General features: G+C 40.1%; 1 protein-coding gene across 1 annotated transcript in view; it reads right to left on the bottom strand.

The window, feature by feature from the left end:
* The window catches only part of kl-2 (dynein heavy chain 2, axonemal kl-2), a 1019064-nt gene that overhangs the window by 75352 nt on the left and 928035 nt on the right, over window positions 1-15677 (bottom strand). The window contains exon 56 of the mRNA XM_069137782.1: window positions 8813-8963. Within this exon, the coding sequence (XP_068993883.1) occupies window positions 8813-8963 (151 nt within the window). The remainder of the gene's footprint in view (window positions 1-8812; window positions 8964-15677) is intronic.

Below are 15677 nucleotides of genomic sequence, written 5' to 3' on the forward strand. Positions count from 1 at the left end.
CACGCACGCGCGCACACACACACACGCACGCGCGCACACACACACACACACACGCACACGCACACAAAAATAATTCCTGTCGAGACTTGTTTTCCGCCGAACGTCGTAAACGTAGCTTTTCGAGGCAAGGGTCTGGGCCCCGATTTTTTATACCTGCACCGCCCACTACCTGCTTTTCGTTGACGGATTTCCATTACATGCTTGGGAAACTATACATTGCTACTTTACTCACAGCATTTGCGCAGATTTTTATACTTAGGTGGGCATCCATCGTAGGCGGCGGTAGGTGCGCGGCGAGGGGGAGGGGGAGAGGATGAAAACCTGTTCCAACACGCTTTTAAGAAAGATGCAGCTGTGGAACCAGGTCACTTCAAACGAGCAATAAACCGCAAAAATTTAGGGATGGTGGATGGGGACTGCGGACCCCGTCGTCTTTGACGTCATTTTTTTACATGTATTGCATCATCTCTGCAGAGCCGGGAGAGCAATAAAACCCAAGAATTTAGGGATGGCGGGTCGGGTAAAGGGTGGACCCAGTCGTCTCTGGCGTCATTTTTCTCTCCGATATGCACAGAACGCAGTGCGCATCGCATCTCTGACGTCATTTTTCCCTCCGATATGCGCAGAACGTAGTGCGCACCGCATTTCTGACGTCATTTTTCCCTCCGATATGCGCAGAACGCAGTGCGCACCGTCCCCAAATTCTTGCGATCTATCAGCCTATATATAAGATCGACGCATCCGATGCAGACTCTTACACGATACGTGCAAGTGAAAACTTCTGAATATCTTCACCATCCGCGTCAAAGTCATGGTCGTCGAAGCGTATATGGGACTTGCAGAGCAGATGGAGGGGACGTACAATTTGCTGAGAGAGCAACCACCCGGAGAAGAGAATGACGCTGTCATCAATCATTGGACTGATATTGGAATTGCGAATATCCAAGTTCTACGTGATATTTCTATGCAACGAGGAACGACTGTTGGTGCGAAAATACGGATCCAACATACGATTACACTCCTACAATCTTGGGTGACGAAGATCAGGCAGTTGCAGCAGCGCACGGTGGTGACGGGTGGAAATATCGTTACTCCTGCGGGTGTACAGTGGGACGACGTGGATAGTGCTTTTGCCAGCCGAATCCGAACAGGGGTTATTACAAATCTCCGTCATAGGAATTTGGGCGCCTTTCTGAACGATGTGCAGCGCGTCGTCACCGAGAAGTTGGAACTGGTACTGCGCGAGGAGGGAAATGTGAAGGTTAACCTCATATTATCGTGCAAATTCGAAAATGCCAAGCACGAAGAGATCTCCACCAAAGTTAAGAGTTTCAACACCTCCAACGTGGCAATCCTTCTACCATCGAGCGATATAAATGGCTGGTTCACACGTGCACGTGGTGATCTGCTATCAAAGGCGGAAGATTTCGAGCAACGCGATTCCGGCTGGAGCATGATTGAGATCCTCAACATCGCTGTAAACATCAACCGCTATCAACCTCTCGCCGCGGGGGCTTCAACATTCATCGAGCTGCCCTTGGACATTCAACGGAAGAGAGCGGTGGTGAACGTGAGGAACGAGGACGAAAGATGCCTTCTCTGGTCCGTCACAGCAGCCCTCCACCCAGTCAACACCAACACCGATAGGACTCACAACTAACGTCGCTATATTTCCGAGTTGGACTGTACAGGTATCAAATTGCCTGCTACTCTACATGACGTGAAAAAGCTTGAGAGATTGAATAATTTGCGAATCAACGTATATGGGATAGAATCTCAAACTTTTTCGCATCATGCAAAATCAAATAAAAGCGTCATCGTGTCAATTTATTTAAGTAAAAATTTGCATAGCGTAAACATTGACATGCTCCATCTTCTAATGGTTGAGAGTAATCCGGAAGACGATATGACTGGTGAGTTTGCACCGAGATTCCACTTTGCTTGGATTGAAGAAAAAAAAAATTGGAAAATACCAAATCTTCACATTTGGGAAATTCTATGCGTACTTTATTTAGCATAATACAATCTTGTCGATGATTGTCGTAGGCGTGTTTCACGCTAAAGTAGCACAATCATCTGTCACATAAAAACAGTTGATCAATATGATCAGTCAATTGTTTGCTCACCAATCGGGAATAGTACATTACGATACGAGTGCGCAAAGTAGGTCGCTCCCGCACGAGCGAGGCGAGTGCAGGATTACCTACGTGCGCACGAGTATCGTATTCTATTTTTCCTATCATCCTGCGCAAAGTTCGATTTTGCGTATGCATTTGCGTTCGCAAATTACCACTTTTCCACACGTTGACAAGAGCGTGCGGGAATGCAACTGAGCGAACGGGGATGTAGCTGAGCGTGCGGGAATGTGGTGAGCGTGCGGGAATGTATAAGAGTATACGAGCGATTCCAAGGTATATACGCGCGCGCCATCTCTGCGGCACTCTCTTCGCATTAACACGTGCGAGCGATACTTTGACGTTCGTTGTCCGTATTAAGAAAACGGCAGAATACAAAACACAGAATGCACGTTTTGACAGGTACATTCCAGACGAAAAAGATGTAAACAAACCGGTGCGCTGAGCTGAGAGCTGAGCGCCGGTTTGTTTACATCTTTGTCCTCTTGAATGTACCTGTCAAAACGTGCGTTCTGTGTTTTGGATTCTGCCGTTTTCTTAATACGGACAACGAACGTCAAAGTATCAGTCGCTTCACATCAACTCTTTAGAAAGAACAAGTGTGAGTGAATAACTATGAATAACCTACAAAGTGATACGGATAGCGAGGGTGAGGATATGTCTAATGATGTGCCAACTGAAATGCTCGCTGCAGCGAAGGAAATAGCATTAAATTCATTGCCGAACATTTCCAAACAAAAGTACACAAAAGTGTACAACGAATTTAAGAAATGGCGCAGCACAAAGAAGACAACGTCATTCGCCGAAACTGTTTTACTTGTGTATTTCAATGAAATGTCTACGCAGTACGCTCCATTGACACTATGGGCTAGATATTCTATGCTAAAACTACTATGAAGGCATATGATAATATCGATATCAGTAGATCTACACAATTGCTAGGATTGCTAAAGAAGAACAGCTCGAGGTATAAACCCAAAAAATCCAACGTATTCACCACAGCTGATGTGTCCAAATTTCTTGAAGAAGCACCAGATACAGAGTATCTTGTAATGAAGGTATGTATACATACATGTGTATCAATTTCTGTATAGCGACACTTGTCGTGAATTGAAAAAATCAAGCTCAGAAGTCTAAAAATTCTTCGAAATTGATTGCGTCACACGTAAAATTCGTTTTGTTATTAGAAAACTTAATATAATCTCTTTTATAGGCGTGACTAGTAATGGGAATTTCCGGTGCGTGTCGACGGGAAGAACTGTCTAACTTATGTATGGATGATGTAAAAGATCATGGTACTTTTTTGTTCGTAACGTTGCAAATAACAAAAACTAAAATTGTGCGAAGATTTACGGTAGTAGGTGAATTTTACAAAATAGTGAAAAAGTATATGGAAAAACGCCCAAACAATTCCAAAACAAAGATTCTTTTTGACATATAGAGCAGGAAAATGTGTGTTACAGCCTCTTGGCATTATTACGGTTGGAGGCGTACCTCAAAAAATTGCAAAATATCTTCAAATAGAAAATCCTGAACTCTATACGGGTCATACGTTTCGAAGAATGTCTGCTACGATACTAGTTGATGCAGGAGCAGATATAACAGTTTTGAAAAGACACGGCGCGGCGGGTGGAAATCGAACACAGTCGCAGAAGGATATATTGAAGATTCCATGCAGAACAAAAACGCAGTCGGTCATTGTATTGAAAGTGCCATACCGTCCACATCAAAGAATTCGAAGCGCTTGAAACTCAACGAAGATGCGAGTATAGCAGAAAATGAAAAATCACAAATTTTTGATAATACGTTGTATCCAAATCCGTCTAAAAATGCTAATGTATGTACTGATACCCCAAAAGTAACAGTGATTCCTGAAACTCCTGAAGAGTCGTATGAAAATTGTAGAAACAGACTTGATATTGGAAATAATCAAACAAATCAGGCACCAGAAACCATTAAAAATGTATCTATAACCACATCGGAGTCATTGAAGAATAAACCGTTTCATTTTGTAAATTGTAACGTTACGATAAATATTGATAATAATTGAAAATATTAAATAAATCGGATTTTTCTTCATTTAATGAATTTATAACAGTTTTATAATTAGTTTTTTTAGGGCGGGAGGGCTTCGCCCCCCCGAACCCCCCCATCGCAGCGCCCCAACGCCACCGTTCTATACGTTTCAATTATTCAAAATAATTGTAGTAGTCGAACTTTGCGCAACTTAATAGAAAAAGATCTTTAATCCAAGCAAAGTGGAATCTCGGTGCAAACTCACCAGTCATATCGTCTTCCGGATTACTCTCAACCATTAGAAGATGGAGCATGTCAATGTTTACGCTATGCAAATTTTTACTTAAATAAATTGACACGATGACGCTTTTATTTGATTTTGCATGATGCGAAAAAGTTTGAGATTCTATCCCATATACGTTGATTCGCAAATTATTCAATCTCTCAAGCTTTTTCACGTCATGTAGAGTAGCAGGCAATTTGATACCTGTACAGTCCAACTCGGAAATATAGCGACGTTAGTTGTGAGTCCTATCGGTGTTGGTGTTGACTGGGTGGAGGGCTGCTGTGACGGACCAGAGAAGGCATCTTTCGTCCTCGTTCCTCACGTTCACCACCGCTCTCTTCCGTTGAATGTCCAAGGGCAGCTCGATGAATGTTGAAGCCCCCGCGGCGAGAGGTTGATAGCGGTTGATGTTTACAGCGATGTTGAGGATCTCAATCATGCTCCAGCCGGAATCGCGTTGCTCGAAATCTTCCGCCTTTGATAGCAGATCACCACGTGCACGTGTGAACCAGCCATTTATATCGCTCGATGGTAGAAGGATTGCCACGTTGGAGGTGTTGAAACTCTTAACTTTGGTGGAGATCTCTTCGTGCTTGGCATTTTCGAATTTGCACGATAATATGAGGTTAACCTTCACATTTCCCTCCTCGCGCAGTACCAGTTCCAACTTCTCGGTGACGACGCGCTGCACATCGTTCAGAAAGGCGCCCAAATTCCTATGACGGAGATTTGTAATAACCCCTGTTCGGATTCGGCTGGCAAAAGCACTATCCACGTCGTCCCACTGTACACCCGCAGGAGTAACGATATTTCCACCCGTCACCACCGTGCGCTGCTGCAACTGCCTGATCTTCGTCACCCAAGATTGTAGGAGTGTAATCGTATGTTGGATCCGTATTTTCGCACCAACAGTCGTTCCTCGTTGCATAGAAATATCACGTAGAACTTGGATATTCGCAATTCCAATATCAGTCCAATGATTGATGACAGCGTCATTCTCTTCTCCGGGTGGTTGCTCTCTCAGCAAATTGTACGTCCCCTCCATCTGCTCTGCAAGTCCCATATACGCTTCGACGACCATGACTTTGACGCGGATGGTGAAGATATTCAGAAGTTTTCACTTGCACGTATCGTGTAAGAGTCTGCATCGGATGCGTTGATCTTATATATAGGCTGATAGATCGCAAGAATTTGGGGACGGTGCGCACTGCGTTCTGCGCATATCGGAGGGAAAAATGACGTCAGAAATGCGGTGCGCACTACGTTCTGCGCATATCGGAGGGAAAAATGACGTCAGAGATGCGATGCGCACTGCGTTCTGTGCATATCGGAGAGAAAAATGACGCCAGAGACGACTGGGTCCACCCTTTACCCGACCCGCCATCCCTAAATTCTTGGGTTTTATTGCTCTCCCGGCTCTGCAGAGATGATGCAATACATGTAAAAAAATGACGTCAAAGACGACGGGGTCCGCAGTCCCCATCCACCATCCCTAAATTTTTGCGGTTTATTGCTCGTTTGAAGTGACCTGGTTCCACAGCTGCATCTTTCTTAAAAGCGTGTTGGAACAGGTTTTCATCCTCTCCCCCTCCCCCTCGCCGCGCACCTACCGCCGCCTACGATGGATGCCCACCTAAGTATAAAAATCTGCGCAAATGCTGTGAGTAAAGTAGCAATGTATAGTTTCCCAAGCATGTAATGGAAATCCGTCAACGAAAAGCAGGTAGTGGGCGGTGCAGGTATAAAAAATCGGGGCCCAGACCCTTGCCTCGAAAAGCTACGTTTACGACGTTCGGCGGAAAACAAGTCTCGACAGGAATTATTTTTGTGTGCGTGTGCGTGTGTGTGTGTGTGTGTGCGCGCGTGCGTGTGTGTGTGTGCGCGCGTGCGTGTGTGCGTGCGTGCGTGTGTGCGTACGTGCGTGCGTGCGTGAGGAGAATAAACGTGAAAATAGTCATCCTGCGGCAAACCGCGCAAACGATCAAAGGGGTGGACGAGCGAGGGGGGAAAGCCGCGGATTCAGGGGGGAGTTAGGGAGAGAGGTCCGTGGGACGATGGGGAAGCTGAGGGGGGGGGGGGGGGGGGGGGCGTTGCCATCTTTGATTTCGAACTCTTATGTATACACTACTGGCGTACGTGTGTCGTATCTCTCTCTACCCAAAAATTACCCCTCCCCTCTCCGAGGTACTGAGCTATCGAGTATATGGTCGCGGTATATCGCATTACCGATTTCGAGGCGTGTCGATCACGCCAAGCGCCCAACAAATTTCGCGATATTCTTTTAGGTTCAGGATACCTCGCAGACGCCGATTTATTGTGCACGCGGTAAGTTCTCGGTCATTTTCTCCGAGTGACCGAGGAGCGGGAAAAATCCACGTCACAATATATATATAGGGTGTCATTTTAGGGCGATATTTTTATTTTTTTTTGTTCATCACCCGAAAAGTCTTTAGTTCGCATTTAAAAACAAATCCTCGCGCAAAGGGAGCGTTGTCAAAAAATATTCAGAGGTAGCTCAACGGCATTGAAGTTTTCGCATTTGATTAACATGTGAAATTTTTTTTTTCACTATTATTGGTTCTCCCAAGTCTGATTAAATCATACGGTATTTTCCCTGTAGGGTTTTATAGGAAATCGAATTCTCTACAAATAACGGCTTAGGAGGAATTGATGTGCAAACCTAATTTTCTACGAAAATATGTATATTAGAGTTCTTGTCAAATAATGATTTTATAAAAATAACAAATTTTTCGATAACTTTTTATGAAGAAACGTCGATAAGAACAAATGTTGTCGTAGGATTGATGAATAACAAACTTCGGCTGTTAGATTATTATTTATTCGGCGTAACAAAATATGTAAAGTTATTTGCTTTACAAATGAACTTATTTTTTTAAATCTTTTTATGATAATTACGAAAATCCAGTTAAACGTGAACGGATTTTTATGTGACATTTGTCGAGTGATTCTTTTGATGATATTTCACCAGTTGAAACATGAGCGAATCGAAGCTAGCCAAATATAAAATTAGGTTTGCACATCAATTACTCGTAAGCCGTTGATTTTACAGACAAAAGTCAAGAGACGTTTTTTGTAGAGAATTCGATTTCCTACAAAACCCTGTAGGGAAAATACCGTATAATTTAATCAGACTTGGGAGAACCAATAATAGTGAAAAAAAAAATTTCCCATGTCAATCAAATGGGAAAACCTCAATGACATTAAATATTTTCCTCTGAATATATATTTTATCAATTTCTCTAAATATATATTTTTTGACAGCGCTCCCTTTGCGCAAGGATTTGTTTTTAGATGCGAACTAAAGACTTGTCGGGTGATGAGCAAAACAAAATAAAAAAATATCGCCCTAAAATGACATACCCGAATATATATAATATAATGAGTTAAAAAGAAATAAGATAAAGTTTAGAAGTCAGTTTATTGAATTTAATATTTAAGTAAGAGAGAATCAGTCATTCTTAGTGAAATGATCTATCTGTGAGCGCCACGCGATACTTCTGATAACATGTAATTACGTAAATTCTAACGGGAGAAGCCCGAATATCCGATGTTCGGTCTGTTTATTAGTATGTGCAAAATAAAATGTATATGCTGCATTCAATGCAATACAAAAGATTAATGGAACGTAAGTCGAATACGGATGAAAGAATGTTGATTTGAAACCCTGAGATACAAGAACAAGCGATATGTAACTGAACGTCGGTTCGTATTAGCTTGCTGAAGGCTGATCGACTACCAACCGCGATCCAGAGGAGAGATCCTTTACATACTCGAAAAACAGAAAAGAGAGCGTCCGTTGATAACCATCGATTACAGAATTCATACAGATGCTGAAAACTACAGTGCGCCTTATTATTAGAGGGAAAGAGCGAGACAGAACGGTCTTTATCACTGGAAATAATGTAAAAAATGGAAAACCGAAGTGTGCTGATTGGTATTCGAAAACGAGAAGAAATAAATGTATTTCGCGGTACACAGAAACGTGCCGCCTTTTTAAACATTTTCTCTCAAGTTTTTTGTAGAATATTTCTTACACGGTATATTGAAGCTGCCGCATCCTTGTAAATATATCCCGTAAACCTAGGAAGATGAGATCAAATCGATACGAGGCAATCAGTGTGGTCTGTCTTCATTAGTCAATTCTGCATAGCAACCCTCACGGGTGGCTTCAAATAAGCCACAAGCCACGGGCACACTTACCGCGCGTGATTTCTATCACCGAATCTTATTGTTAGGCCCGAAATTAGAAATCCGATATATAGTTAAACTTGGGACTTTGATTAACTAATACCGTTGGAAATCAATCAATAGAATTAATTATTTATCACATATCAGTATTCGGGTAATATCAAACCTGATTTGATGAAAGCTTTTTGAAGAATGGGATTCAAAGCTGGATCCAAGATTTCTCCAACATTTTGAAGCAGAATTGGGTCCCCAAATTGAATAGCTTGTTCTAGAGTCTTCATAAAGTCAAGCTGGCCGAAGTCGATCACCTTCAAGTCCTAAGAAACAATTTGAAACGAAATTTTTGACAATTCAACCAACCTTAATCAAATATAAAGGACATAATTTACTTGGACCTCAATTTCAGAGACCGTTATTGGAGAAATCCATTAAATTGTTGTATTGTAGCTGTGTTTGTGTAACTACTATGTTTGTGTAATATTACTTTTTATTCACGCATGTCATGGACCACCATCTCTACTTTTTATAACAGATGATTGAAGTGAGCGAGTGGTGCAGTGGGGAGTAGGATAGAGAAAGTGTATGAGTAGAAGAAAGTTAGTTCGCGGGAGACTAGCGTCTGCGCTTCTTCTGGAAATGTGGAATTAGCTGGGTCCTCCGCCCGGGTGCTAGAGGACAGAGATTAAAGGTGTCAGGGGCAGCGGGAAGGCGGGCAGGTACCGATATGCGGGATGATCGCGGTCCTACCACGTGTCGTGGTGGCCGCCGCGAAAAGTCGATCTAGTGAAAAAATCCCCTCTCAAATATTTGAAGTGAGCACACTAATTAATAACTCGGAATATTGTGACAAAAGTTTAATTCCAAGGTTCATTTAGTTGAGCTTAAATCAATTTCTATGGCAAAGTGTTCGTTTCGTCAATTAGTCGAAAACTAATTAATCATTTTCTGTACTCCTGTATTCAATTTGTTTGCTTTGTTTTCTTTATTTTTTATTTACTTCGTTTATGTTCTTTATTTTCTTCATTCTCTGTATTTTCTTTATAAATAGGTCTTGCGCTCTTATTTATTATATCAGAGCTAGTGTCAGTATGTCAGTGCACAATTTCGGACCGAGTCTTTAATTACTTACACACCAAAGATCAGAGCAGACAATTACATGAAATTTCAGGCAGTGTTTTCTGTATTGCAAATTCGGTAATTATTAGGCCATTTATATAGCCTAAGCTGATATCACAAAGATATTCCTCATTTGATATTCATTGCATGATTGACAGATGGTGGAGACTTCTGTGGACAATTGCGTATACTCATCATTTAATCATCCTACAAGATTGTAGATCGTTGTTAAGCGTCAATTATTATTAATACATATACGCATTGGACATCGTAAAACGAAGCCAGAATTCAGTAAAACATTGCGCACGCCTTGCACGGTCGTGCTAATTACGAATATACGGTAGCTAGGCCATGCGCGTCTCGGGATTCCGACGGCCAGCTCATACATATCAGCACGAGGCTACGCGTGGTAATACGGCAGTGCGGACGCGTCACGATTGTCTTCACGTAAACATTACACTCAATCATACGTGATCAGCGTCCGTGAATTTAAAAGCCAGAATATTTATCCTTTTACTTTCGGGTCCAAGACATGAACCAGAGTACGTAGAAAAATAATATGAATTTGTTGCAAATGCTTTACTTCGACCGTTAGAACACACCATATCGTATATTCCAAATAGTAGTACCTACGGTTTGGTGCTGTTGTACAGACTAAATCGTGCAAAGTAATGTGCATCGCTACGCATACGCACTTTGTACGAAGCGTTGTGTATCGCTAAATATGCGCACTCAAAGCATGCCGATTGAGGTTCGGTCTAACACACAGCTGACGCTGTTTTTGATGCAATCATGACAAAAAATGGTATATGCAACAAGCGACAAAACCAGTTGGTGCCTGGCGCCCAACATTTGTACCCTGTCTGTTGTTCTTGTAATTCTCGCATTTCTCACTTTAACGATTTATTCTACTATTAAGATTTGTTTTATTATTTTGGCGTGTTTGCTAGGGTATCCGTCGATGTTCTGACTGCCAATAAGATGATTGAGTAAAAAATACATCGCAACAAAACTTTGGTTCAAAATAAGGTTCCGAGCTATTTCAAATACCAAAATCGCGTAATCACAATATCCGCCTGCAAAATTGAGGCCTTAGTGAAGTAGAAACCTTAGGAGAATTTTCATGGTCAAAGCTGGTAGATGAATATTCTTAGAGTGACTACCCAATTATCAGTATATTGTCCAGATCATTGAGGTTTTCGAATTGTGAGTGATATGAAACAATCCACGTCAAACCGGATTAAGTGAATCGAAAATTTCACTCGATACCTCCTATTCTCTTTGGATTTCTATAACAGATTATATGCATAAAATAAATGCATCAAAAACTTTTTAAATGAATCAAAAACAACTTTTCTCTATTGGTTCAATTTCCGTCCCTCCACCCGCGCGATTAGAATTGTGATTGGATACTTCCAGTGCTAACAGTCGAACATTAAGATTCCGAATGCACTCTAACATATCATTTATAAGCCCACTGTTTTTCTCGTCGTTCATACACAGCTGATTGATATCATTCGGGGATGTAAAAAAATATGATTGAAAAATTTCCGTAAAATCCTCAACGGTAGTTTGTGAAATACTGTGCAGAACATTCAAGGGAACAGCATCGTTTGCCTGCTACGGATAAACAATGTAACACGATCGTTCACTGTTTATATCATATTGATTGTCTGAAGTGATTTTGAGTCCGATACCTGGGGGTCCGTGCACAAATTTTTATCTCCACTTATAACCTAACGATAAAATCCATATCGTTATTGAACATCAAGACTTGTGTCTACTGCCTAGTAAAAGGTCTCCACACATCCATGTGAAAATTGCGAAATATGATGGTGTGACTGCGGTGGTAGCTAAGAAATTGATCAATTATGTATTGGGATCGGCCGAGGATTATTGTCGAATCATCGTGAATGCTCTACATGAGTTGATTCTCACACGTTCCAACACCGATTTGGATGCTGTGATTTAGACCCCGCCGGTAGAAAATTTTTAAATTACCCTTAACAAAATCGAGTGACTGCTACCCTACATAAAACTTGCCAATAAACCAAAAATTCAGCTGCTCAACTACATCGCCAAGGATCCGGCTATATCCACGAGTGTTCATTCTTCCGAAACGTACGTGTATGCGTCGCTGCTGTCAACGATGCAACATGTGTAGGCAGTCAAGACATTGACACAGCTGAAGAAGTCGAGATACGTCATTCTGTGATTCCGAGTTGCAAGTTAGAACGATCCAAAGAAAAATGCCAACGAATTTGATCATTGCAGAATCAGAGAAGTGAAATTCTTCCTCAAATCACAGTGTTATCCCTACGGAAATTTGAATCTTGATGTTTTCAATAATCAATACGCTATTTTCTACACGCTATTCTACAGTTATTTTAAATTATACGAGTCGGGTCGACTTTTTTTGAAAGGGGGGGTAGTGAAACGAAGTTGTGTTGACACCCCTTATACAGCTTAGCAGTCGTCAAATGCTTAATCTGTCTATTGTACGGTTGCTCGGTCAACCGATATGATTGTAATAACAGTCAGTCTCGAGACTTCAAACGATAACATCTTGCAAATGGGGCATTCCATGCCAAATCACCGAGGTTTCGGCCCGACCCCCTTCGATTTCGCTGAAAATTTTTTATCATTTTCTACCCTACCAAAGACATTTTTCTGAATTTTTTCAGATTTTTTTACCCAACCCAAAAAAAATACGAATTTTTGGAAAAAACCCCTCTTTTTTTTAAAATGCTAGAACTTTTTCAAAAATTGACCGTTTGGAACCTTTTTTTTTAAAAAAATTTTGTTTTTAAATGCAGTTTTCAGAAAAAAATACAAAAAATTTTGCAGATGTCAGGATCTATGAAATATTTCAATATTTAAAAAAAAAACGTTTTTTTTTCGAAGTCCGAAACCTTTGATTCTCAATTTTTTTGTCTAAAAAAAAACTTCAACTAAGACAGTATTTAATCCCTCTATTTAGATTTTGTGCCGACTTTTCTTTCTATTTTTTTTTTTCGATTGAAATTTTGTAAATTTGCTTTAGTAATTCCTTATGACATGAACTGCATACACGGTCATCAGTTGATAGATGGAAATGAATAGCCAAATACTCAGGCAGACTTCGTAGAGATTTTGTCTTATTATGTTTATTACGATTCATTGGATTACAGCAACGATTAAAAAATTTCGGCATTTTAATTATTGATAATCAAGAAATTAACTTAAAATAATTTTTATTGAATGACAATTAGCTTATTAATACTTCATACACATCAGAGAACGAACTTGTCAACGAGTTGCAAGAAAAACACTGACATCGTTCAGAAAACATAGCCTTAAAATGATTAAGAAAAAATTAGAAGTTACCTTCATTATCGGTGGCGAATTGTTTATTGGCGATATGAGCAGTTGGTAAAAAATTTCTTATTTGAAAATTTGAAATTTTACTCATCATCACGCGGGGAAAACAAAACTGAATAGATAGAGAAAAATTAATAACACTATACGTTAATAAAATATTTTAAGCTGTTAAAAATAATTTAATACTTGCGCAGATACACTTAACGATTGTTTTTGTACTATTTTTTCCAATTTCTAAGATTTTAAAAACAATCCAAAAAAATTTTAACGCAAAGTTATGTAAAATAACCTAATTTTAGAATTTTTTTTTTTTCAATCAAAAAAAAAAAATAGAAAGAAAAGTCGGCACAAAATCTAAATAGGGGGGTTAAATACTGTCTTAGTTGAAGTTTGTTTTGAGACAAAAAAATTGAGAATCAAAGGTTTCGGACTTCGAAAAAAAAACGTTTTTTTTAAATATTGAAATATTTCATAGATCCTGACATCTGCAAACTTTTTTATATTTTTTTCTGAAAACTGCATTCAAAAACAAAATTTTTTTTAAAAAAAAGGTCCCAAACGGTCAGTTTTTGAAAAAGTTCTAGCATTTTAAAAAAAAAAGAGCGGTTTTTTCCAAACATTCGTGATTTTTTTTGGGTTGGGTAAAAAAATGTGAAAAAATTCAGAAAAATGTCTTTGGTAGGGTAGAAAATGATAAAAAAATTTTCAGTGAAATCGAAGGGGGTCGGGCCGAAACCTCGGTGATTTGGCATGGAATGCCCCAAATATATCCTCTTAACGTTTCTTTGCTTTGTGTTTCTTATTTGGCTGAACGTTCCTCATTTCACACAGAGGACCCATTTTTCTCTTAAGCGGCAATTCGTAGTGTTATATATTAGGGTGAGGTGGCATGAAATGAATAACTCGGTGTTTGAAGTAATCATGACTAAGTCATTGACTCTTAAAAAGTGCTAATGCGTACGACTCGACTACCAGTGGGTAACTGAGGCGCACATGCGCTCCGTCTACACTCCCGCTACAGATCGGCGACCCATCGACAAGCTGGGCCTCTATTCGTGAGGTATTGTTTCGCATACATCACACGTAGATTGCCCCGTTTTTATAATATGTAAGTCCGGGTTCAAATGGCCTACTGTAACAAAGAAGCCAAACCTTTGCTGTTGCGCGTGAAATCTTAAACTACGCTCCCCTTGTCGTCATCGATTGCTCCAAGTGGGACGAATCATTGAAAACTAGAGCTGTATTTAGTAGACAACGAATGGGTGTAGCGTAATTTTTTCGTTATGCCAATGGATGCTCTGCATCGCGTCGTCAATTACGAATGCGTAATGACAGGAAAAATTACTCTCTACTGAATATTCCCCTTTTTCAATTGCTTCTCCACTTTCAAAAAATACGTAGACTGTTGCTTAACAACGAATGCATGCGTGACCAATACTTTCGATTGAATTATGAGTTTATCTGAATACTCTAACACTGGGGTTCGAATCCTTCCCAGGTTTGTGCAACTAACCCATATCCACCGCTTGTATATCACAATATCGATGAATTTTGATTTGAACAACGGTTGCAGTTTGCACATTCTTCTAAATGGTATTTGGTCGTTGAAGGGCTGGTTATTATCCCTGCTAAACAGTCTATAATTAAAAATAGGCTGCATGGCGTCCGCTGTTATATGTGCTATCCTTGCACAGTCTAACATCAATTTCACATTTTCGTGAATTGCACAGACATAAGCTGAGTGGGGTTCACTGGCTCTAAGTAGTACGCAGTATTTTGTTCTGGATTCAAAAAATTTGGAGAAGCCGACCCTCAGATCTAAATAGTTTTCTTGGAACATCCATTATTTTTAGTTAGTTAAAATCAACCATTCTAGTTTTTACACTTTTTCATTGTACTCTTTGACAGAAATATAATTCTTTTTCCCTGCCATCACGTGGCTCATATAATCGGGCGTATAGAAATTGACCACGCAATTGTCGGTAAGTTCGTCTACCTTTTTTCAATCATAAAATTCGGGGTTGATTAAATCCGGAACTTTTCTGCTGTCTTTTTGGCTATTGGTATCATATGGTTAGAAGCACTGAAGTTCTCACGAATTTTTTTGAACGACTATGAGTAAACATGGTCAAGATTCGAATTATCTTGCTTCGGTCATCAGTAAAACGAAAAGCTATTTTTATTGTCTATATTACGTATTATTTTTTTTTACTTTATTACTTTATAAACTTCCTTTGATTCATCCTCCGATTAAATTTCACCTTTGATATGAAATATTTTCGAGGCCAGTGTTTCCTGTAACTTCAGGAATTTTTGCCAGGGAGAGTTTTTGTTACACAATTTTCTTTTACAGATAGGTGATGCACCAAATCCAAGCAGACTAATGTTCAATTCTGCATCATCGACAGTTCTCTTACTTGGCGTTGAATCCTCTTTACACTCCGTCGAACATACTTCTGCATTTGAACCAGCTTACGGATTGTCAGTATTTGTTAACCTGTCAATAGTTTTACTCATGATTTCAGGTATTTTCAAAACTCTTAACCCGCAGTAGC

The sequence above is a fragment of the Neodiprion pinetum genome, chromosome 7 (assembly GCF_021155775.2).
Source record: "Neodiprion pinetum isolate iyNeoPine1 chromosome 7, iyNeoPine1.2, whole genome shotgun sequence".
Taxonomy (NCBI): domain Eukaryota; kingdom Metazoa; phylum Arthropoda; class Insecta; order Hymenoptera; family Diprionidae; genus Neodiprion; species Neodiprion pinetum.